At 49.5% G+C, this 23,717-nt stretch overlaps 1 protein-coding gene across 1 annotated transcript in view; it reads right to left on the bottom strand.

Annotated features, from left to right (window-relative positions):
• Positions 1-6,217: 6,217 nt before the first annotated feature.
• The window catches only part of LOC121547468 (heat-stable enterotoxin receptor-like), a 29,468-nt gene continuing 11,968 nt past the window's right edge, over positions 6,218-23,717 (bottom strand). The window contains exons 14-27 of the mRNA XM_041858779.1: positions 13,759-13,830; positions 13,489-13,593; positions 13,321-13,407; positions 12,954-13,086; positions 12,597-12,734; positions 12,322-12,410; positions 12,106-12,197; positions 11,603-11,761; positions 11,228-11,420; positions 10,888-11,062; positions 7,341-7,439; positions 7,130-7,224; positions 6,913-6,989; positions 6,218-6,707 (exon numbers count right to left, since the gene is read on the bottom strand). Of these exons, the coding sequence (XP_041714713.1) occupies positions 6,482-6,707; positions 6,913-6,989; positions 7,130-7,224; positions 7,341-7,439; positions 10,888-11,062; positions 11,228-11,420; positions 11,603-11,761; positions 12,106-12,197; positions 12,322-12,410; positions 12,597-12,734; positions 12,954-13,086; positions 13,321-13,407; positions 13,489-13,593; positions 13,759-13,830 (1,740 nt within the window). The 3' untranslated portion in view covers positions 6,218-6,481. The remainder of the gene's footprint in view (positions 6,708-6,912; positions 6,990-7,129; positions 7,225-7,340; positions 7,440-10,887; positions 11,063-11,227; positions 11,421-11,602; positions 11,762-12,105; positions 12,198-12,321; positions 12,411-12,596; positions 12,735-12,953; positions 13,087-13,320; positions 13,408-13,488; positions 13,594-13,758; positions 13,831-23,717) is intronic.

The raw sequence follows: 23,717 nt of genomic DNA, 5'->3' as shown, positions 1-23,717 counted from the left end.
GAAAAAAAAAAAAAAAAAGAGAGAGAAGTGCTCAAATATTATTTTCACCGGCAGCGAAACGCCAACATTTCAAAGTGTTTAGAGACAGATATGATTAAAAAAACACATTTTTTATTATCTTCTATAATTTTTAATGTATTTTAGTTCTAATCATCACTTAAGCCATGGAAGTTAGTGAATCTTAGTAAAATACATTTGACCAAAGATAATGATTAAAAGCACTGCAAATCAATGTGCTCATCCAAATGTGAACATTTAATGAAATTCACATGAAATATGTGGAATATGACTCATAAGTAAATTGTTGTTGTTTGCACTAGTTCTCACTTGTATGATGCTTGATACAGTACTGAGACATGGGCCTGAGTCAGTGATGTGGCAATGTCCTGTCTCTTTGATACTGCTCTGCTGCAGTAGAGATTGACAGTGAGACTAACACAGAAAGACAGACAGATGTCAACTAACCGGCCACAGTCAGCACCACAAAAACTCTTCCCCCTTACACACACTCCCTTACTCTCTCTCTCTCTCTCTCACATACACACACACACTCTTGTATAACTAACCTTGTGGGGACACACAATTCAGTCCCATTCAAAATCCTATTTTTCCGAACCCTAATCTTCTGGTCCCCACAAGTATAGTTAAACACAAACACACACACACACACACAAACACACACTCTCTATCTTTATCTCTCTCTCTCACTCACTCACTCACTCACTCACTCACTCACTCACTCACTCACTCACTCACTCACTCACTCACACACACACACACACACACACACACACACACACACACACACACACACACACACACACACACACACACACACACACACACACACACACACCCATAGCAGTGCTTCCTGACATGCGTGTTCCCTGAGGCGTGTGCGTGCTCAGCAGAGCAGAACTCTCAGCCTGTCGCCCTGGCGCTAGGCCCTGGCAGGAACATGAAGAGAGGTCTGCGTCTGAAATGGCACCCTATTCCCTATATAGTGCACTACTCTGGCCAAAAGTATTGTACTATGTAGGAAATAGGGTGCCATTTTGGATGCAGCTCTGTTCTCTGCTCATGTTGTAATGATAGGCCCTGATAGGCCCTTGCACCTTGAGGCCAGGCTGTTGTCCTTACACGTTTAGCTAGAACTATGATGGTACCCCCCTTTCACATGGCACATATATTGTTACAGAATTTCATTTTTTAAATGTATTTCACTGTAAATGAGGAGAAATTAGATAAGACCTTGTCAAATCAACTGTAAAAGCCTCAAGGCAGCATGCACTGGCCAGAACCTTAGAACATAATTATTTCGCAACTGAATTAGAAGGTTTTGGCACGGGCCATTATCACCTCCCTGCAGCCCAATACTGTCACAGTCAGTAGAGAGAGCCTGTCTCTGCAACCTTCAAATACTGCAACTATACTCATTCTAGTCTCTGCATGTCAACATACCCACAGATCACAATTTGAGTTGATTTCAGTTAAAAGATTTCATGGAGGCAATCTTGCATTTTTGTGCACTTGAGTTGTGAATAGAATGTTTGGCTTTGGTCATCAAAAAAGAGCATAGCATATGGATTAAGATAACTTTATTGGTAAATTGCACACAAGGTCCAACCAAAATTTGATATCTGCTTTTTACCCAACCCCTCCAAAGGATACATACAGTATACAGGTGTGGGGTGCTGGGGTGCTGCCCCACTGGGTGCTGTTGTTGTGGGGGGTTAAGTGCCTTGCTCAATGGCAGGCAATGGCATCTAGGATTTGATACCAGCAACCCTCATGTTGCCAGCTCACTTCCCACAAGATTTTTATAGTCGGACACAGGATTCGGACTGGCAAACTTCCAGTTGCTGGCTCGCCTCTCTAACTGCTAGGCTTGGGTGCCTTGATTTCAAGCAAAAACAACGCCATATAGGCATGTACAAAGTCTCTGGGAAGATTTGTTTGAGTTGGTCAATGGACTGCAAAATTACAAAGCTTTTGCTCTATACTACATTTGTTTTGTACATGTGTTTTAGTTATTTATTTTCATGACATTGCATGTTTTTTTTTTCAATATCATGAAAAATGTTTCCTAGCCATGTGCCTGGCATAGACCTCATGTTTTGGTGGTGTTGCATCAGAAGACGTCCCCCTTAATGAGGCTACTCTGGTTTGTAGCCTGAGCTCAAACTGTTTGTGCTTTTCGAAGACATCATTACTTGAGCTGAAAACCTGGTATTCCTCAGCATGTTTAATTAAAATGTTTCTACTCATCCATGAGCATTACAGATTTTAACTATTTTTATATATATATATATTGTTTAACTGTATATATGGGTTTCACTGTAGTTAATTTCTTGTTCCCGGACAATAAACTTAATTGTTTTTCTTAGGCATCTAACGCTGTTACAATAGCCAGGGTTGATTTGCTTTACAGTACATTATCTTTATACAGGCAGTAAAAGCAGTCATGCTACATTCTTGTTAAAAAAAATTAAAAACAGAATGTAAATATGTGTTAGACAATCGTGCATAATCATTCATAATTCACTGTAGAAAATCAGCGAGAGTGAGAACTTCCTTCCTACTCCCTTTAACTAAAGCTTCAATGTACTCAGATATACCCCCATAACTTCTCATACATCAGTGACATAGGAATTGTAATGTCTCAATATACTGTAACAGGCTCAATGAAACATGGATCAATGTTTTCAGTCCCGTCAACTACATTTGTAACATGCTGTACAGGAATGATTCCAACAACTGTAAAGTACAGTGCATAATATAATCACAAAATAAATAAAGTTTCAATGTCATTTGTTTTTAAACCAGAAATGATTTTTGTTTTTATTTTTCAGGAGAAAAAATAATCACAACAATAGTCTCCATATATTGCAATCAGTTAAAAGGAATACATGTATAAGGATTAATAATTTTTGTATTTGATTATAGACAACACAATTATTTAACACTTAACACCTGAAGGTACAATAACTACTTTTTGCTATTTGCAGTTCTACCTGAGGTCAGCATTTTCTTCTCAGTATTTTTGACATTTCTAGTGCAGAGGTTGTGGAGGGGAAGGTTTCCAATATACAGTTGAAGTCGGAAGTTTACATACACCTTAGCCAAATACATTTAAACTCAGTTTTTCACAATTCCTGACATTTAATCCTAGTAAAAATGCCCTGTCTAAGGTCAGTTAGGGTCACCACTTTATTTTAAGAATGTGAAATGTCAGAATAATAGTAGAGAGTGATTTATTTCAGCTTTTATTTCTTTCATCACATTCCCAGTGGGTTTACATACAGAAGTTTACATACACTCAATTAGTATTTGGTACCATTGCCTTTAAATTGTTTAACTTGGGTCAAACGTTTCGGGTAGCCTTCCACAAGCTTCCACAATAAGTTGGGTGAATTTTGGCCCATTCCTCCTGACAGAGCTGGTGTAACTTAGTCAGGTTTGTAGGCCTCCTTTCTCGCACACGCTTTTTCAGTTCTATAGGATTGAGGTCAGGGCTTTGTGATGGCCACTCCAATACCTTGACTTTGTTGTCCTTAAGCCATTTTGCCACAACTTTGGAAGTATGCTTGGGGTCATTGTCCATTTGGAAGACCCATTTGCGACCAAGCTTTAACTTCCTGACTGATGTCTTGAGATGTTGCTTCAATATATCCACATAATTTTCCTCCTCATGATGCCACCTATATTGTGAAGTGCACCAGTCCCTCCTGCAGCAAAGCACCCCCACAGCATGATGCTGCCACCCCCATGCTTCACGGTTGGGATGGTGTTCTTCGGCTTGCAAGCGACCCCCTTTTTCCTCCAAACATAACGATGGTCATTATGGCCAAACAGTTCTATTTTTGTTTCATCAGACCAGAGGACATTTCTCCAAAAAGTACGATCTTTGTCCCCATGTGCAGTTGCAAACCGTAGTCTGCCTTTTTTATGGCGGTTTTGGAGCAGTGGCTTCTTCCTTGTCGATATAGGACTCGTTTTACAGTGGATATACAGTGGGGAGAACAAGTATTTGATACACTGCCGATTTTGCAGGTTTCCTACTTACAAAGCATGTAGAGGTCTGTAATTTTTATCATAGGTACACTTCAACTGTGAGAGACAGAATCTAAAACAAAAATCCAGAAAATCACATTGTATGAATTTTAAGTAATTCATTTGCATTTTATTGCATGACATAAGTATTTGATCACCTACCAACCAGTAAGAATTCCGGCTCTCACAGACCTGTTAGTTTTTCTTTAAGAATCCCTCCTGTTCTCCACTCATTACCTGTATTAACTGCACCTGTTTGAACTCGTTACCTGTATAAAAGACACCTGTCCTCACACTCAATCAAACAGACTCCAACCTCTCCACAATGGCCAAGACCAGAGAGCTGTGTAAGGACATCAGAGATAAAATTGTAGACCTGCACAAGGCTGGGATGGGCTACAGGACAATAGGCAAGCAGGTTGGTGAGAAGGCAACAACTGTTGGCGCAATTATTAGAAAATGGAAGAAGTTCAAGATGACGGTCAATCACCCTCGGTCTGGGGCTCCATGCAAGATCTCACCTCGTGGGGCATCAATGATCATGAGGAAGGTGAGGGATCAGCCCAGAACTACACGGCAGGACCTGGTCAATGACCTGAAGAGAGCTGGGACCACAGTCTCAAAGAAAACCAATAGTAACACACTATGCCATCATGGATTAAAATCCTGCAGCGCACGCAAGGTCCCCCTGCTCAAGCCAGCGCATGTCCAGGCCCGTCTGAAGTTTGCCAATGACCATCTGGATGATCCAGAGGAGGAATGGGAGAATGTCATGTGGTCTGATGAGACAAAAATAGAGCTTTTGGTCTAAACTCCACTCGCTCGTGTTTGGAGGAAGAAGAAGGATGAGTACAACCCCAAGAACACCATCCCAACCGTGAAGCATGGAGGTGGAAACATCATTCTTTGGGGATGCTTTTCTGCAAAGGGGACAGGACGACTGCACCGTATTGAGGGGAGGATGGATGGGGCCATGTCGCGAGATCTTGGCCAACAACCTCCTTCCCTCAGTAAGAGCATTGAAGATGGGTCGTGGCTGGGTCTTCCAGCATGACAACGACCCGAAACACACAGCCAGGGCAACTAAGGAGTGGCTCCGTAAGAAGCATCTCAAGGTCCTGGAGTGGCCTAGCCAGTCTCCAGACCTGAACCCAATAGAAAATCTTTGGAGGGAGCTGAAAGTCCGTATTGCCCAGTGACAGCCCCGAAACCTGAAGGATCTGGAGAAGGTCTGTATGGAGGAGTGGGCCAAAATCCCTGCTGCAGTGTGTGCAAACATGGTCAAGACCTACAGGAAACGTATGATCTCTGTAATTGCAAACAAAGGTTTCTGTACCAAATATTAAGTTCTGCTTTTCTGATGTATCAAATACTTATGTCATGCAATAAAATGCAAATTAATTACTTAAAAATCATACAATGTGATTTTCTGGATTTTTGTTTTAGATTCCATCTCTCACAGTTGAAGTGTACCTATGATAAAAATTACAGACCTCTACATGCTTTGTAAGTAGGAAAACCTGCAAAATAAGCAGTGTATCAAATACTTGTTCTCCCCACTGTAGATACTTTTGTACCTGTTACCTCCAGCATCTTCACAAGGTCCTTTGCTGTTGTTCTGGGATTGATTTGCACTTTTCGCGCCAAAGTACGTTCATCTCTAGGAGACAGAACGCGTCTCCTTCCTGAGTAGTATGACGGCTGTGTGTTCCCATGGTGTTTATACTTGCGTACTATTGTTTGTACAGATGAACGTAGTACCTTCAGGCATTTGGAAATTTAACCAGACTTGTGGAGGTCTACCATTTTTTTTTCTGAGGTCTTGGCTGATTTCTTTTGATTTTCCCATGATGTCAAGCAAAGAGGCACTGAGTTTGAAGGTAGGCCTTGAAATACATCAGCAGGTACACCTCCAATTGACTCAAATGATGTAAATTAGCCTATCAGAACCTTCTAAAGCCATGACATCATTTTCCTGAATTTTCCAAGCTGTTTAAAGGCACAGTCAACTTAGTGTATATAAACTTCTTACCCACTGTAATTGTGATACATTGAATTATAAGTGAAATAATCTGTCTGTAAACAATTGTTGGAAAAATTACTTGTGTCATGCACAAAGTAGATGTCCTAACCGACTTGCCAAAACAAGAGATTTGTGGAGTGGTTGAAAAACGAGATTTAAGGACGCCAACCTAAGTGTATGTAAACTTCCGACTTCAACTGTATCAGTAAAGTGCTTAGTTGGTCTACAGCTTTGTGGTTCCTCCAAAAGGCCAGAATTCTAACTCAAGATCTGCATGTGACTTTAGTTTTCACACAAATCTTCCATTGACAACCAAGAATGATTGATGCAGAAGTTGGGAGAAGACTCGCATCAATAGACAAAAGAACAACAATATAATAACCCTAATCCTCCTTATCAAAATAACTACAAGAAAGTACTGAAGTTGTCGACCGTAGCCAGATGGAGGTACTCCGGCTGGTCATCGTGATCCTCCTCCTCTCCCCTCTGCTCCGCTCCATCCCTCCCCACCCTCCTCTGCCTCATGGACAGGGTATTCCTCTTCTCCATGACCTCTGACCCCAGCGAGCGGTTCTCCAGACACTCCTGGATCATCTGGGCCAGGTCCTGCTGCAGACGCTGGCAGTTCTCCCTGCAGGGAGGGACAAGGACATAGGAGTTAATTATATAGATATGTAGCTCTAATTATATATGTTTACTCTACAAAATGGAAGAAGGACATAGAATGTACAAGTTAATAATATAGATAGATCTAAAGATGACGTGTAGCTCTAATGATGTACATTCTCTTTACTAAGTTATAGGGGAGCATATAAATTAGCAGCTGGTTAACTCACGCTGTCGGTGGCATTGGCAGGTTGTAGTCCTCTCCTGTTTCACCTGTCAACCAGTAGGTCAACTCTGTGCCTTTACCCTGGGATATATATACACACACACAATCGTATATGATATTCAACACAGTAGATAAGAGTACTACATAGTACAAATGGCATCAAATAAATCTGTATGACTCTATCATGACAAACAGCAAAGCGGCATGTGCCATGTCCATACCTTGAGGAAAGTCTCCCCTCTCTTCTCGTACTCAAACTTGCAGTCTGTCCTCTGTAGGATGCTGATGGTGGGCTGACTGACGTGGATTCTCAGGGCTGGATGGAGAGAGACAGAGTTGTATTTTACTCACCTGCCATGATAGTTGATATGAACATGAAATGTTTGTATAGAGTTGGTATGGATATTTCTAGTGTTCCTGAAGCCTGCTTACGATGTCCCGTTGACTCCATGCTAGAGGCAGTGTTGATTGTGTCTCCAAACAGGCAGTATCTGGGCATCTTTATCCCCACCACTCCTGCTGCACAGGGGCCTAGGGAACAAGTAGCGAGACTTAAGGTGGGTATTGATGACAGACAGAGGGAGGGGAGAGTGAGGGAAGTTACAGGAAAGAGCAGAGACCAAGGTGTCACGATCGCTTACAGACGGGACGGACCAAGGCGCAGCGTGATATGCGTACATGTTTATTAAATATTAACCACAACGACACAACAACAAACAAACCGAAACGTGAAGTCCAAGGCAACACAACATACCTTACACGGAACAAGATCCCATAACCCACTAGTGCCAATAGGCTGCCTAAGTATGGTCCCCAATCAGAGACAACGAGCGACAGCTGCCTCTGATTGGGAACCACACCGGCCAACATAGATCTAGAAATACTAGATTCACAACATAGAACAAAACACAGCAAGGAAAATACACACCCTGACTCAACATACAAGCGTCCTCTGAGTCAGGGCGTGACAGTACCCCCCCCCAAAGATGCGGACTCCGACCGCACAACATAAACATAACAGGGTAGGGGCCGGGTAGGCATTCCGCCTCGGAGGCGGATCCGGCTCCGGGCGTGACGACCTCTTACTCTCCGCCTCCCTGTTACGCCCCTGGTCTGGTCTGGACCTCGGCGCGCTGCTTCCCCTCTCCTTCCTCCCAAGATGTACCAAGCCCTGTCTGGACCCTGGTGTGGGAGACCCCGAACCTGGAGAGGGGCTGACGTCTGAGTCTGGACTGGAACCGCTGACTGGAGCTGGACCCGACGACGGTGGAGCGAACTGCTCTGGCTCCAGAGTGGAGCCGCTGACCGGAGCTGGATCAGGCACCGGTGGAGCGGACTGCTCTGGCTCCGGAGTGGAGCCGCTGACCGGAGCTGGACTGGACTCCGGTGGAGCGGATTTCTCTGGCTCCGGAGTGGAGCAGCTGACCGGAGCTGAACTGGGCACCGGTGGAGCGGACTGCTCTGGCTCCGGAGTGGATCCGCTGACCGGAGCTGGACTGGACCCCGGTGGAGCGGATTGCTCTGGCTCCGGAGTGGAGCAGCTAACCGGAGCTGAACTGGGCACCGGTGGAGCGGACTGCTCTGGCTCCGGAGTAAAGCAGCTGACCAGTGCCGAACCAGGCACCGGTGGAACAGGCACGGGCCGTGCCGGACTGGACACACGCACCACTGGCTTGGTGCGAGGAGCAGAAACAGGCCGGACCGGGCTGGCGACGCGCACCACTGGCTTGGTGCGAGGGGCAGGAACAGGCCGGGCCGGGCTGGCGACGCGCACCACTGGCTTGGTGCGAGGGACAGGAACAGGCCGGACCGGGCTGGCGATGCGCACCACTGGCCTGGTGCGGGGAGCAGGAACAGGCCGGGCTGGCGACGCGCACCACTGGCTTGGTGCGAGGGGCAGGAACAGGCCGGACCGGGTGGCGACGCGCACCACTGGCTTGGTGCGAGGACAGGATCAGGCCGGACCGGGTGGCGACGCGCACCACTGGCTTGGGTGCGGGAGCAGGAACGGGCCGTACCGGACTGGCGACGCGCACCACTGGCCTGGTGCGGGGAGCAGGAACGGCCGTACCGGACTGGCGACGCGCACCACTGACCTGGTGCGGGAGCAGGAACAGGCCGGGCCGGGCTGGCGACGCGCACCACTGGCTTGGTGCGAGGGGCAGGAACAGGCCGGACCGGGCTGGCGACGCGCACCACTGGCTTGGTGCGAGGGACAGATCAGGCCGGACCGGTTGGCGACGCCGCACCACTGGCTTGGTGCGGGGAGCAGGAACGGGCCATACCGGACTGGCGACGCGCACCACTGGCCTGGTGCGGGAGCAGGAACGGGCCGTACCGACTGGCGACGCGCACCACTGGCCTGGTGCGGGGAGCAGGAACAGGCCGGGCCGGGCTGGCGACGCGCACCACTGGCTTGGTGCGAGGGGCAGGAACAGGCCGGGCCGGTTGGCGACGCGCACCACTGGCTTGGTGCGAGGGACAGGATCAGGCCGGACCGGGCTGGCGACGCGCACCACTGGCTTGGTGCGAGGGGCAGGAACAGGCCGGACCGGGCTGGCGACGCGCACCACTGGCTTGGTGCGAGGGGCAGGAACAGGCCGGGCCGGGCTGGCGACGCGCAACACTGGCTTGGTGCGAGGGGCAGGAACAGGCCGGACCGTACTGGGAACACGCACCACTGGCTTAGTGCGGGAAGCAGGAACAGGATGGGCCGGACTGGCGACGCGCACCACTGGCTTGGTGCGAGGGGCAGGAACGGGTCGGGCCGTACTGGGAACACGCACCACTGGCTTAGTGCGGGAAGCAGGAACGGGCCGGACCGGACTGGCGACACGCACCACTTGCTTGGTGCGAGGAGCGGGACTGGGTTCCTTTATTAACCCCCGCTCCTTCTGCTGCCTAACCAGCTCCTCTCGCCGTGCCTCTACACTTTCCTTCTCCCTTATAGCCTCCTGTAGCGCCTCCCTCTGACCGAATAACTCCTGCTCCCTCTGAACCAATAGCCCCCGTAACATGGTGGCCTCCTCTCCTAACCTGCAGACCCGCCCTTTAACGGCCTCCTGCTGCCTCGTCGTCCACACCGTGTTCCCCCCCCCCCAAAATGTTCTTGGGGTTGCCTCTCGGGTCTCCGTCGTCGGCACTCCTCTTCCTGTGAGGACTCCTCCGGAAGCCCCCACGAGTTAGGGAACAGAACCTCGTCGTCGTCATCCTCCGACTCCTCAGTATAATACTGTTCCCACTCCTCTTCCCATGGTCGTAGGGAACCAATCTGAAAACCGACCGGGTGCAGTGGTCGGGGCTCTTCTCTCTCGCTCCCCGACCACCCCTTTAGCCCCCAATTTTTTTTTTCTTGAGGCTGTCTCTCGGGCTTCCTCCTCGACCGGCGTCCTCTGCATTGCCGTTGCTCCTCTCCTGCCTGGGTATCTACCTTCGCCCATGGCCCTTTCCCCGCGAATATCTCTTCCCATGACCACAATTTGCCCACCTGGGACATGGCTATTCGCTCCTCCTGGGCACGCTGCTTGGTCCTCGTTTGGTGGGATCTTCTGTCACGTTCGTTTACGGACGGGACGGACCAAGGCGCAGCGTGATATGCGTACATGTTTATTAAATATTAACCACATCGACAAAATAACAAACAAAACGAAACGTGAAGTCCAAGGCAACACAACATACCTTACACGGAACAAGATCCCACAACCCACTAGTGCCAATAGGCTGCCTAAGTATGGTCCCCAATCAGAGACAACGAGCGACAGCTGCCTCTGATTGGGAACCACACTGGCCAACATAGATCTAGAAATACTAGATTCACAACATAGAACAAAACACAGCAAGGAAAATACACACCCTGATTCAACATACAAGCGTCCTCTGAGTCAGGGCGTGACACAAGGAGGTTTTGTATTGATAAGATAGAGAGGGGAGAGAGGGAGGTGTTATGAATTCAGGATAGGGCTTAGGGAGCTAGGGATACCTGAGTGCATCCCAATGCGGATCCACACAGGTAGCCCCGGCAGGTGTCTGAGCTGGAAGGTCCCCATAAATGCCAGAATGTCCAGGGCCATGCGGGAGATGTCCACCGCGTGCCTGTTTCCGTTCCGCTGCGGCAACCCCGACGCCACCATGTACGCATCACCTATCGTCTCCACCTGACACAGGACGAGAAGGAAGACATAGAATCTATACATCTGCTATTGGACTAGATGTTTTGGTTTACAGTAAGCCTCAACCCTAACCTTAAGCCTAGCTTCATGTCCACATCCCAGTTCAACCCTAACCCTAGCCTGAACCACAACCCTATCCCTAACCCTAACCTTGTATACGTCATGGTGGTCGAGGATGCTGTCAAAGCCCTTGTAGATGTCGTTGAGCATGTCCACCACTTCCATGGGGGTGCTATACTGGCACAGGGTGGTGAAGCCCACGATGTCGCTGAAGTACACCGTCACCTCCTCAAACAGCTCCGGCTCCACGATGCCTGTCTCCTTCAGAGAACGCACCACAGGACTGGAGCGAGAGAAGGAGAGAGAGAAGTAATTTGCTGGTCTTAAAGTGGTTTTCTGGTTGCGCAGTCTGACAAAGACCTTCTGGTCGAAACATTGCACTTAATAAAACAACAAGAACATTGAACTGTGTGCGGGTGTGCGGGTATCTGTTTATTTTTGTTGTTGTTGTTGTTGTCGACTGACCGAGGCAGCAGCATGAAGTTGAGGCAGTCGGCCCTGTCTCTCTCAGCCTTGTACAGAGCTGTCCTCTCCTCCACCAGGTGCTCCAGGTTCCGGGAGTACATCTGTAGACGACGGATCAGGTTGTCCATGTAGCTCTCATTAGCCTGGTTGTGCAGGTTACTATGGAGAAAAGAACAGAGGATCAGTCACACACACATACACACACACATGCGCACACACACACCACCTTTCAATGTAGGTGCTGCCCTTGTGAGGTGTTTCTCAAATGTATCTTAAATGAAAGAGAAGGGTGTAGCTCTACAGCAATTAAATGTGAATGTTATTTTGTAACACTGCAAACCATAACCATGCTCCCTCTCACTCAAATCTCTATTTATTTTGACCATTTGTCATGTTACAGAGACATTTGACCATCTTTGTACAATGATTCTTCACCTTTCTGATAAAATGGCTAAGTCCTGGCAAGTATTTAGCTCTATCCAATAAAAGTAGGTAGCTGGTACCTGAAGATCTTCCCCAATGAGCTCTCTATCTTCTTAAAGTCAGGCCTTCGCTCTGGGTCCTCATCCCAGCAGATCTTTATCAGCATGTACACCTGTGGGCATGGAAGAAAAAATTGCAGACTCTATCTCCATATCTGTCTTTCTCTATACTGTAAGTCCACCCCCCCCCCCCTTCTCTCTTTCTCTCTGTTACACACAAACAAATGCCAATCTTACCTCCAATTCCTTTTCTCCTGCAGTCTCAAAATTCAGATCAGGTCTGAAATAGGTTATTTTGCTGGGGTACTGCACTCTGGACATTTTCTCTGATGAAGACAGAACAACGTGTGTGAGTGTCTTGTTTTTCTGCTACAATATGTTGTGCTCAACTGAACAATTCTACAGTTGACCATTACATTTTAAATAAGGGTAATAACTACAGTATAGCAAAGCTAAGGCATTGATTCTGTTACGAGTTTCTATATAAGGTGTTATATAGGAATGTGTCTAACCTGTGCGGTCAGAGTATGCCTCGGTGTAAAAGGTGCTCCTCCTGAGAACTATCTCCTGGGCGATGATGGCAAAGCTGTAGACATCTCCCTTCTGGGAGATCCCCTTTCTACGCAGGTGCTCTGGAGCTGTCCACAGGTCTGATGGGGGAGGGAAGGGAGGGGAAGGATGGAGAGTGGGGATACGGGATAGGGGAGGATAGGTTAAAAAAAAACTGTTAAGAAATAAGTGGCAGAACAGGGATAAGACAGAAAGAGACATATCCTGGGACAGACAGACCTCAGGGGATGTGTATGGTGTGTATGGCATGAATGCTAACTATGCTAGCAAGCTAGCCCTACAGAAATAATAGTTCCTACCTCTGCCTGGGTTTAGAATGGTGTTGCAGCCAAAGTCAGTGATCTTGACCACCATGCGGTTGTCCACTACACAGTTAGTGGACTTGAGACGGCCATGGACCTGGATGTCACTGGAGTGGAGGTAGGACATACCCTGCGGATATGAAGAAAGGGGAGGAGGTTTTGTCTTTGAATGTAGGCCTACTGTATTTCAATGACTCAATGTTGTCAAACGGATCAAAGCATTTTCGGAAATGTATATCAATATTGACAAGATAAAAAACTTTTGGAAAAGGTTTTAGCATCTTATGGTAAATTGCTCTGAGTTGGCATTTTCTGAGCTCATACAAACCAACAGCAGTGTAGACTAGAGTTGTTGCCAGCTCACCTTGGCGATGTCATACATTACAGAGATCTTAAACTCCCAGTCCATAAAGGTCTCCTCCGGGTACGAAATATTGTTATTCAGCACACACTGAGGATGGAAGAATTTAAAAGTTCAAATGTGAAAGTGTGTGTGTGCATGTGTGTGTGTGCTTGCATGTGTGTTTCTCACCCTTAGGGATCCCCTCTCGCCATACTCGAACACCCCAAACACACCATGATCATACTTGACTGTGCCATAGAACTTAGTCAGGTTGTAGTAGTCAATGTGCAGAAGCTGTAAATCAGGAAGGATGGGTGTAATAAGCAATAGGAGTTATAATCAAATCAAATATAAAAAACGAAACAAAGATACCACATGAACGCGTGTAAAATTGCATACTTGATACCCTCGAGTAGTCTACCGGACGTTGACAAACTTGCAGTATAATCGGTGACTCACCGAGTTGAGCTCTATCCTCTGACTCTTGTTAAAGTTCCCGTCCGAGTGCTTCAGCTCCTTCAGGATCACAATCTGAAACCATGACAGCAACAGTATCCTCAGTACACCGGACCTTCATCACTATGACAACAACAGTAGCCTTAGTACACCTAACCATATCCAGCTCCCTCAAGATCCTGCTTCAATTGTCAAAGTGAAGGAGTCTGCAACATGAGTCTACAATACACCTGACCAGACCACTGTATCGGTCCCTGAGCCGTGGTAGTTGTAAGTCAAGGGGGATGAATACTTTCTGAAGGCATTGTATATGACTCTTTATATGTATGTATGTATGTATATATACAGTACCAGTCAAAAGTTTGGACACACATTTAAGGGTTTTTCTTTATTTTTACTATTTTCTACATTGTAAAATAATAGTGAAGACATCAAAACTATGAGATGACACACATGGAAATGTAGTAACCAAGAAAGTGTTAAACAAATCAAAATATATTTTATATTTGAGATTCTTCAAAGTAGCCACCCTTTAGCTTGATGACAGCTTTGCACACTCTTGGCATTCTCTCAACCAGCTTCATGAGGTAGTCACCTGGAATGCATTTCAATTAACAGGCGTGCCTTCTTAAAAGTTAATTTGTGGAATTAATGCATTTGAGCCAATCAGTTGTGTTGTAACCAGGTAGGGGTGGTATACAGAAGATAGCCCTATTTGGTAAAAGACCAAGTCCATATTATGGCAAGAACAGCTCAAATAAGCAAAGAGAAACGACAGTCCATCATTACTTTAAGACATGAATGTCAGTCAATACGGAACATTTCAAGAACTTTGAACGTTTCTTCAAGCGCTATGATGAAACTGGCTCTCACCTCTGCTGTAGAGGACAAGTTCATTAAAGTTACCAGCCTCAGAAATTGCAGCCCAAATAAATGCTTCACAGAGTTCAAGTAACAGACACATCTCAACATCAACTGTTCAGAGGAGACTACGTGAATCAGGCCATCATGGTCGAATTGCTGCAAAGAAACCACTACTAAAGGACACCAATAAGAAGAAGAGACTTGCTTGGGCCAAGAAACATGAGCAATGGACATTAGACTGGTGGAAATCTGTCCTTTGGTCTGATGAGTCCAAATGTGAGATTTTGGATTCCAACCGCCGTATCTTTGTGAGACACAGAGTAGGTGAACGGATGATCTCTGCATGTATGGTTCCCACCGTGAAGCATGGAGGAGGAGGTGTGATGGTGTGGGGGTGCTTTGCTGGTGACACTGTCAGTGATTTATTTAGAATTCAAGGCACACTTAACCAGCATGGCTACCACAGCATTCTTCAGCGATACGCCATCCCATCTGGTTTGCGCTTAGTGGGACAATCATTTGTTTTTCAACAGGACAATGACCCAACACACCTCCAGGTGTAAGGGCTATTTGACCAAGAAGGAGAGTGATGGAGTGCTGCATCAGATGACCTGGTGTCACGGTTTCGGCCGAGGCTGCCTCTCTTCCTTGCTCGGGCAGGCTTCGGCGTTCGTCGTCTCCGGAATACTAGCTGCCACCGTTGTATGTTTCTATGTTCGTTTGGTCTTGTCTGGAATTGTACACCTGTTGTCGTTTAGTGTCATTAGTGTCCTATAAGTTCTCGTTGTGTTTGTCAGGTGTTGTGTGTGATTGTTTCCTATGTCGTGTTGGTGCGCTACCCTTTTCGGTGCGCTATTTGTAGCTTGCCTCCTTTGTATTTAGGAGAGGATTTTCGCACATGTTTAGTGCGCCCTTTTGTTTACGCCTGTGTGCGCATTTTCTCGCCTCCGGGCTGTTGGATTGTGTTTTTGTGTGTGCTCTACTAAAGTCTTTGTTGGACTTATCTTCTGCGTCCTGCGCCTGATTCCACACCACACCCACCTACAGCACCTACTGACAGAATCACACACCATCTGAATGGAATCAGCAGGAGCCGCAGCAGCACAGGAGACGTTGGAGGATCGGGTTCGGGAGCAGAATGACCAGATCCTGCGGATCGGGACCGCCCCTGCAGGATGTGATCAACACGCTCCAACGCTGGGAGACCCGAGGAACACCCCCAACGCCACCGTCCCTACCATCACCATCAGCAAGTCAGCCCATTCCCGCTCCAGAACCCAGAGGAGTTCGACTCTCGCTCCCGAGGGCCTACGATGGGACCGCTGCCGGGTGTCAGGGCTTCCTTCTCCAGGTGGAGCTTTACCTGGCCACCGTGCACCCGGCGCCCTCGGGACACGAGAGCGTGTCCGCCCTTATCTCCTGCCTTTCCGGCAAGGCGTTAGAATGGGCCAACGCCGAGTGGAGGAGGATAGACGCTACCACCATCACTTACGCTGAGTTCTCCCGCCGCTTCAGGGCGGTGTTTGACCATCCACCAGAGGGGAAAGCGGCGGGGGAGCGTCTGTTCTGCCTCCGGCAGGGGAAGAGGAGTGCCCAGGAGTTCGCGTTGGAATTCCGTACTCTAGCGGCGGATGCAGGGTGGAATGAGCGGGCCCTCATCGATCACTACCGCTGTAGTCTACGTGAGGACGTCCGTCGGGAGCTGGCCTGTCGGGACACCAGCCTCTCTTTCGACCAGTTAGTCGACATGTCCATCAGGCTGGACACCCTGCTGGCTACCCGCGGACGTCCCGAGGGAGGTCCGTCCATTTCACCCTCCAGCGTCTCCGAGCCGAGCCCCATGGAGCTCGGGGGCGCTGGCGCTAGAGAGAGGAGGGGTCGGAGTACGAGGGGGTCCATCTCCTGCACCAACTGTGGTCGGGGAGGACACACCGCGGCTAGGTGCTGGGGATGGCCTCCTAGGGGAGAAGACGACAGGTCCCGCACTGGGGAGTCCTTCCAGGTGAGTAGGCGCCCCACTCACCCAGAGCTCTCTGTTGCGCATTTCTGTATACCTATGCGTTTTCCACAGGTAGCAACTCATTCCCAGCATAAGGCGCTGGTAGATTCAGGCGCGGCTGGGAATTTTGTTGATAAGAAATTTTGTTTAGCCTTAGGGATTCCCCTTCTCCCTGTTGACGTCCCCTTCCCCGTTCATGCCCTAGATAGCCGTCCGTTGGGATCGGGCTTGATCAGGGAGGTCACAGCGCCACTTAGGATGTGTGCGCAGGGGGGTCATCAGGAGATGATCCAGCTATTTCTGATCGACTCGCCTGCGTATCCGGTGGTGCTGGGCATGCCCTGGTTGAGTACCCATAACCCGTCTATTTCGTGGCAGGAGAGGGCTCTGATGGAGTGGTCTGCCCAGTGTGTGGGTCGATGTTTAGGCGTTTCCGTGAGGGGCTACCTCGGTGGAGAGTCCAAACCAGGTGCCCGCATTGCACGTTCCCCCTGAGTATGGGGATTTGGCTATTGTGTTCAGTAAGTCGAGGGCGACGCAGTTGCCTCCCCATAGGCAGGGAGATTGTGCGATAGACCTCCAGGCAGGAGCTGCGCTCCCACGGAGCCACGTGTATCCTCTGTCTCAGGAGGAGAAGAGAGCTATGGAGACTTACATAGACGAATCTCTGAGACAAGGATACATACGGCCCTCCACTTCCCCTGCGTCCTCTAGTTTCTTTTTTGTGAAGAAAAAGGATGGTGGGTTACGCCCGTGCATTGATTACCGTGGTCTCAATCAGATCACGGTGAAGTACAGTTATCCACTCCCGCTGATTGCGACCATGACGGAGTCATTGCACGGGCGCGTTTCTTCACTAAATTAGATCTCAGGAGCGCGTACAACTTGGTGCGCATTAGGGGGCGATGAATGGAAGACAGCCTTTAGTACCACCTCGGGCCATTCACGAGTATCTTGTCATGCCATACGGGTTGATGAACGCTCCTTCAGTTTTCCAATCATTCGTGGATGAGATCTTCAGGGACATGCAGGGGCAGGGGGTGGTCGTGTACATAGATGACATTCTCGTGTACTCGTCTACCCGAGTCGAGCATGTGGCACTGGTGCGCCGAGTGTTGCGGAGGCTGTTGGAGCATGACCTGTATGTCAAGGCAGAGAAGTGTCTGTTTTTCCAGGAGTCGGTCTCCTTTTTGGGTTATCAGTTGTCTGCGTCAGGGGTGAAGATGGAGGTAGACCGGGTGTCAGCCGGGCGTAATTGGCAAACGCCAACCACTGTGAAGGAGGTGCAGCAGTTTTTGGGGTTTGCGAATTACTACCGGAGGTTTATCCGGGGTTTTGGACAGGTGGCAGCTCCCATAACGTCTCTTTTGAAGGGGGGTCCGGTGCGTCTGCAGTGGTCAGCCGAGGCGGACAGGGCGTTTGGGAGGCTGAAGGACCTGTTTACCTCGGCTCCGGTGCTGGAGCATCCGGATCCCTCTTTACCATTTCAGGTAGAGGTGGACGCGTCAGAGGCCGGTATAGGAGCCGTGCTTTACGCAACGGTCCGGCACGCCACCTAAACTCCGCCCCTGTGCTTTTTATTCCAAGAAGCTCAGTCCGAGCGGAGCGAAACTATGACGTAGGGGACAGGGAGCTGTTAGCCGTGGTACAGGCCCTAAAGGTGTGGAGGCACTGGCTTGAGGGGGGCTCAACACCCTTTCCTCATTTTGACGGACCACCGTAACCTGGAGTACATCCGGGCAGCTAGGAGACTAAACCCTCGCCAGGCGCGGTGGAATATGTTTTTGACCCGGTTCATATTTAAGATCACATACATCCCTGGGTCACAGAACGGTAAGGCAGACGCGCTGTCTCGGCGGTATGACACGGAGGAGAGGTCCGTGGAGCCCACTTCCATACTGCCGGAGTCTTGTCTGGTGGCACCGGTAGTGTGGGAGGTCGATGCTGAACTCGAGCGGGCGCTGCGCACCGACCCTAGTCCACCTCAATGCCCGGAGGGTCGGAAGTACGTTCCGCTCGAGGTTCGGGATCGATTGATCTATTGGGCTCACACGTCACCCTCCTCTGGACATCCTGGTATCGGCCGGACAGTGCACTGCCTTAGTGCTAAGGACTGGTGGCCCACGTTGGCGAGGGATGTGAGGGTTTATGTCTCCTCCTGCTCGGTGTGCGCCCAGTGTAAGGCGCCTAGACATCTGCCTAGGGGTAAGTTACTTCCCCTGCCCGTTCCACAACGACCATGGTCTCACCTCTCGGTGGATTTCATCACTGACCTTCCTCCCTCACAGGGGAATACTACTATACTGGTCGTTGTGGACCGGTTCTCTAAGGCCTGTCGTTTGCTCCCTATGCCGGGCCTTCCTACGGCCCTACAGACCGCCAAGCGCTATTCACCCATGTTTTCCGGCACTACGGGGTACCCGAGGATATTGTGTCTGATCGAGGTCCCCAATTTACCTCCAGAGTCTGGAGAGCCTTTATGGAGCGGTTGGGGGTCTCGGTGAGCCTCACCTCGGGTTACCATCCGGAGAGTAATGGGCAGGTGGAACGTGTGAACCAGGATGTGGGTAGGTTTCTTAGATCATACTGCCAGGACCGGCCGGAGGAGTGGGCACGGTACGTTCCCTGGGCAGAAATGGCCCAGAATTTCCCTACGCCATTCCTCCACTAACCTAACCCCTTTCCAATGTGTGTTAGGTTACCAGCCGGTTCTGGCACCTTGGCAGCAGAGCCAGATCGAGGCTCCTGCGGTGGATGAGTGGGTGCGGCGCTCGGAGGAGACGTGGAACGCTGCACACGTCCACCTGCAGCGGGCCCTCCGTCGTCAAAAGGCGAGCGCCCGATCTCCACCGCAGTGAGGGACCGGTGTACGCACCTGGTGATCGAGTCTGGCTCTCTACCAGAAACCTGCCCCTCCGCCTGCCCTGTCGGAAACTAGGTCGGGCGGTTTGTGGGGCCATTTAAAGTCCTGAGAAGATTGAACGAGGTGTGTTACAGATTACAACTACCTGTTGAGTATAAAAGTATTAACCCCTGCGTTCCATGTGTCTCTTCTCAGGCCGGTGGTAGCTGGCCCACTCCAAGAAAATGAGATCAGGGAGACTCCTCCGCCCCCATTGGACATCGAGGGGGCACCGGCGTACTCCGTGCGGTCCATCTTGGATTCGAGACGTCGGATGGGGGGTCTCCAATATCTGGTGGAGTGGGAGGGTACGGCCCGGAGGAACGGTGCTGGGTGCCGAGGGGAGACATTTTGGACCCGTCTCTCCTGACGGAATTCCATCGTAGTCACCCGACGCGCCCTGCTCCGCGTCCTCCTGGTCGTCCCCGAGGCCGGAGTCGGCGCACGTCTGGAGCCGCGCGTCAAGGGGGGTACTGTCACGGTTTCGGCCGAGGCTGCCTCTCTTCCTTGCTCGGGCAGGCTTCGGCGTTCGTCGTCTCCGGAATACTAGCTGCCACCGTTGTATGTTTCTATGTTCGTTTGGTCTTGTCTGGAATTGTACACCTGTTGTCGTTTAGTGTCATTAGTGTCCTATAAGTTCTCGTTGTGTTTGTCAGGTGTTGTGTGTGATTGTTTCCTATGTCGTGTTGGTGCGCTACCCTTTTCGGTGCGCTATTTGTAGCTTGCCTCCTTTGTATTTAGGAGAGGATTTTCACACATGTTTAGTGCGCCCTTTTGTTTACGCCTGTGTGCGCATTTTCTCGCCTCCGGGCTGTTGGATTGTGTTTTTGTGTGTGCTCTACTAAAGTCTTTGTTGGACTTATCTTCTGCGTCCTGCGCCTGATTCCACACCACACCCACCTACAGCACCTACTGACACCTGGCCTCCACAATCCCCCGTTTTCAACCCAATTGAGATGGTTTGGGATGAGTTGGAATGCAGAGTGAAGGAAAAGCAGCCAACAAGTGCTCAGCATATGTGGGAACTCCTTCAAGACTGTTGGAAAAGACTACCTCATGAAGCTGGTTGAGAGAATGCCAAGAGTGTGCAAAGCTGTCGTCAAGACAATGGGTGGCTACTTTGAAGAATCTAAAATATTAAATATATTTGGATTTGTATAATACTTTTTTGGTTACTACATGATTCCATATGTGTTATTTCATAGTTTTGATGTCTTCACTATTATTCTACAATGTAGAAAATTTTAAAAATAAAGAAAAATCCTTGAATGTGTCACGACTTCGGCCGAGGCTGCCTCCCCTCCTTGTTTGGGCAGGCTTTGGCGTTCGTCGTCACCAGAGTACTAACCACTTCCGCCCCAATCATCATCATAATTGTCTTGTCTCGTTATCGCACACACCTGGTTCTAATCCCCTAATTAGTCCATGTATAAGTGTTACCTCTGCCCCCTTGTCCTTGTGGGTGATTGTTTATTGTGAAGGTTAGTGAAGGTCGGTGGAGCTCGTGTATTTTGTTCGACGTGAGTATTTTCCAGTGCACCTGTTTTATGCCCTGGAGTGTGTTTGACGTAGTTCTGCGTAAACCTGTATTTTGCGGATTAAAGCCTGTTATTCGGTGATTTACCCTCTGCGCCTGACTCCTTCAACACCACCTTATCACAGAATGAGTAGGTTTGTCCAAACTTTTGACTGGTACTATATATATATATATATATATATATATATAAGAGCCATATACAATGCATTCAGAAAGTATTCATACCTCTTGACATACAGTGCATTCGGAAATAATTCAGACCCCTTCCCTTTTTTAACATTTTGTTGTGTTATAGCCTGAATTCAAAATGGATTACATTTGTAAAAAACCTCTCACCCATCTACACACAATACCCCATAATGACAAAGTGAAAACTTGTTTTTAGAAATTGTAGCACATTTATTGAAAATTAAATACAGAAATATCTAATTTACATAGGTGTTCACACCCCTGAGTCAATACTTTGTAGAACCACCTTTGGCAGCGATTACAGCTGTTAGTCTTTCTGGGTAAGTCTCTAAGAGCTTTTCACACCTGAATTGTACAACATTTGCCTATTGTTCTTTTCAAAATTCTTCAAGCTCTGTCAAATTGGTTGTTGATCATTGCTAAACAACCATTTTCAGGTCTTGCCATGTATTTTCAAGCCGATTTAAGTAAAAACTATAACTCGGCCACTCAGGAACATTCACTGTCTTCTTGGTAAGCAACTCCAATGTAGATTTGGCCTTGTTTTAGGTTATTGTCCTGCTGAAAGGTGAATTCATCTCCCAGTGTCTGGTGGAAAGCAGACTGAACCAGGTTTTCCTCTAGGAATTTGCCTGTGTAAAATCCACTCCATTCTGTTTATTTTTTATCCTGAAAAACTCCCCAGTCCTTAACGATTACAAGTATACCCATAACATGATGCAGACCCCACTATGCTTGAAAATATGGAGAGTGGTATTCAGTAATGTGATGCATTGGATTTGCCCCAAACAAAGTGATGAAATCTGTTGGTATCATCAGAAAGATTAGTGGTTTAGTTCATCAGGCTTGCTTCCTAACTCTATACTATTGTCACGGCCGTCTACGGAAGGAGTGGACCAAAGCGCAGCGTTTGTAGCGAACATGACTTTATTAAAGTTAAAGTGCACGAACGAGAAAACAATAAACAATGACGGATAGTGAAGTCCTCAGTACACAGACTGAAACATGGAACAAAAACCCACCACCCTAAGGTGAACACTGACAGTTTAAATATGGCTCCCAATCAGAGATAACGAGCCGACAGCTGACACTCGTTACCTCCGATTGGGAGTCACATGACGAGACAAGACACTACAACCAAAACCAAACACAACCAAATGAACACACCCTATACCCAACACAACCAAATGAATACACCCTGGCTCAAACTACACAGTCCCGGAGCCAGAGCGTGACAGTACCCCCCCCTAAAGGGACTGCGACCGCGCCTCAATAAGGGCTAAACAAGGGAGGGCTGGGTGGGCATACCTCCTCGGCGGTGGTTCTGGCTCCGGCCTAGATCCCCACTTCCTCTCCAACCCCCCAAAGTACCCCTGGTCCTGTCTAGCCCCGCTGGCCGGAGCCGGACTGACGACACGCGCCCCTGGCTTGGTGCGTGGAACAGGGACAGGCCGGGCAGGGCTGTCGACGCACACCGTAGACTTGGTGCGTGGAGCAGGAACAGGCCGGACCGGGCTGGCGACGCACACCGTAGACTTGGTGCGTAGAGCAGGAACAGGCCGGGCAGGGCTGTCGACGCACACCGTAGGCTTGGTGCGTAGAGCAGGAACAGGCCGGACCGGGCTGGCGACGCACACCGTAGACTTGGTGCGTAGAGCAGGAACAGGCCGGGCAGGGCTGTCGACGCACACCGTAGGCTTGGTGCGTAGAGCAGGAACAGGCCGGGCAGGGCTGTCGACGCACACCGTAGGCTTGGTGCGTAGAGCAGGAACAGGCCGGACCGGGCTGGCGACGCACACCGTAGACTTGGTGCGTAGAGCAGGAACAGGCCGGGCAGGGCTGTCGACGCACACCGTAGGCTTGGTGCGTAGAGCAGGAACAGGCCGGGCAGGGCTGGCGATGCACACCGTAGGTTTAGTGCGTGGAGCAGGAACAGGCCGGGCAGGGCTGTCGACGCACACCGTAGACTTGGTGCGTGGAGCAGGAACAGGCCGGACCGGGCTGGCGACGCACACCGTAGGCTTGGTGCGTAGAGCAGGAACAGGCCGGGCAGGGCTGGCGATGCACACCGTAGGTTTAGTGCGTGGAGCAGGAACAGGCCGGGCTGGGCTGGCGACGCACACCGTAGGTTTAGTGCGTGGAGCAGGAACAGGCCGGGCAGGGCTGTCGACGCACACCGTAGGCTTGGTGCGTGGAGCAGGAACAGGCCGGGCTGGGCTGGCGACGCACACCGTAGGTTTAGTGCGTGGAGCAGGAACCGGCCGGGCAGGGCTGTCGACGCACACCGTAGGCTTGGTGCGTAGAGCAGGAACAGGCCGGGCAGGGCTGGCGATGCACACCGTAGGTTTAGTGCGTGGAGCAGGAACAGGCCGGGCTGGGCTGGCGACGCACACCGTAGGTTTAGTGCGTGGAGCAGGAACAGGCCGGGCAGGGCTGTCGACGCACACCGTAGGCTTGGTGCGTGGAGCAGG

Source organism: Coregonus clupeaformis, chromosome 31 (assembly GCF_020615455.1).
Source record: "Coregonus clupeaformis isolate EN_2021a chromosome 31, ASM2061545v1, whole genome shotgun sequence".
NCBI lineage: Eukaryota > Metazoa > Chordata > Actinopteri > Salmoniformes > Salmonidae > Coregonus > Coregonus clupeaformis.
This window is presented reverse-complemented; position numbering and strand designations above follow the sequence as displayed.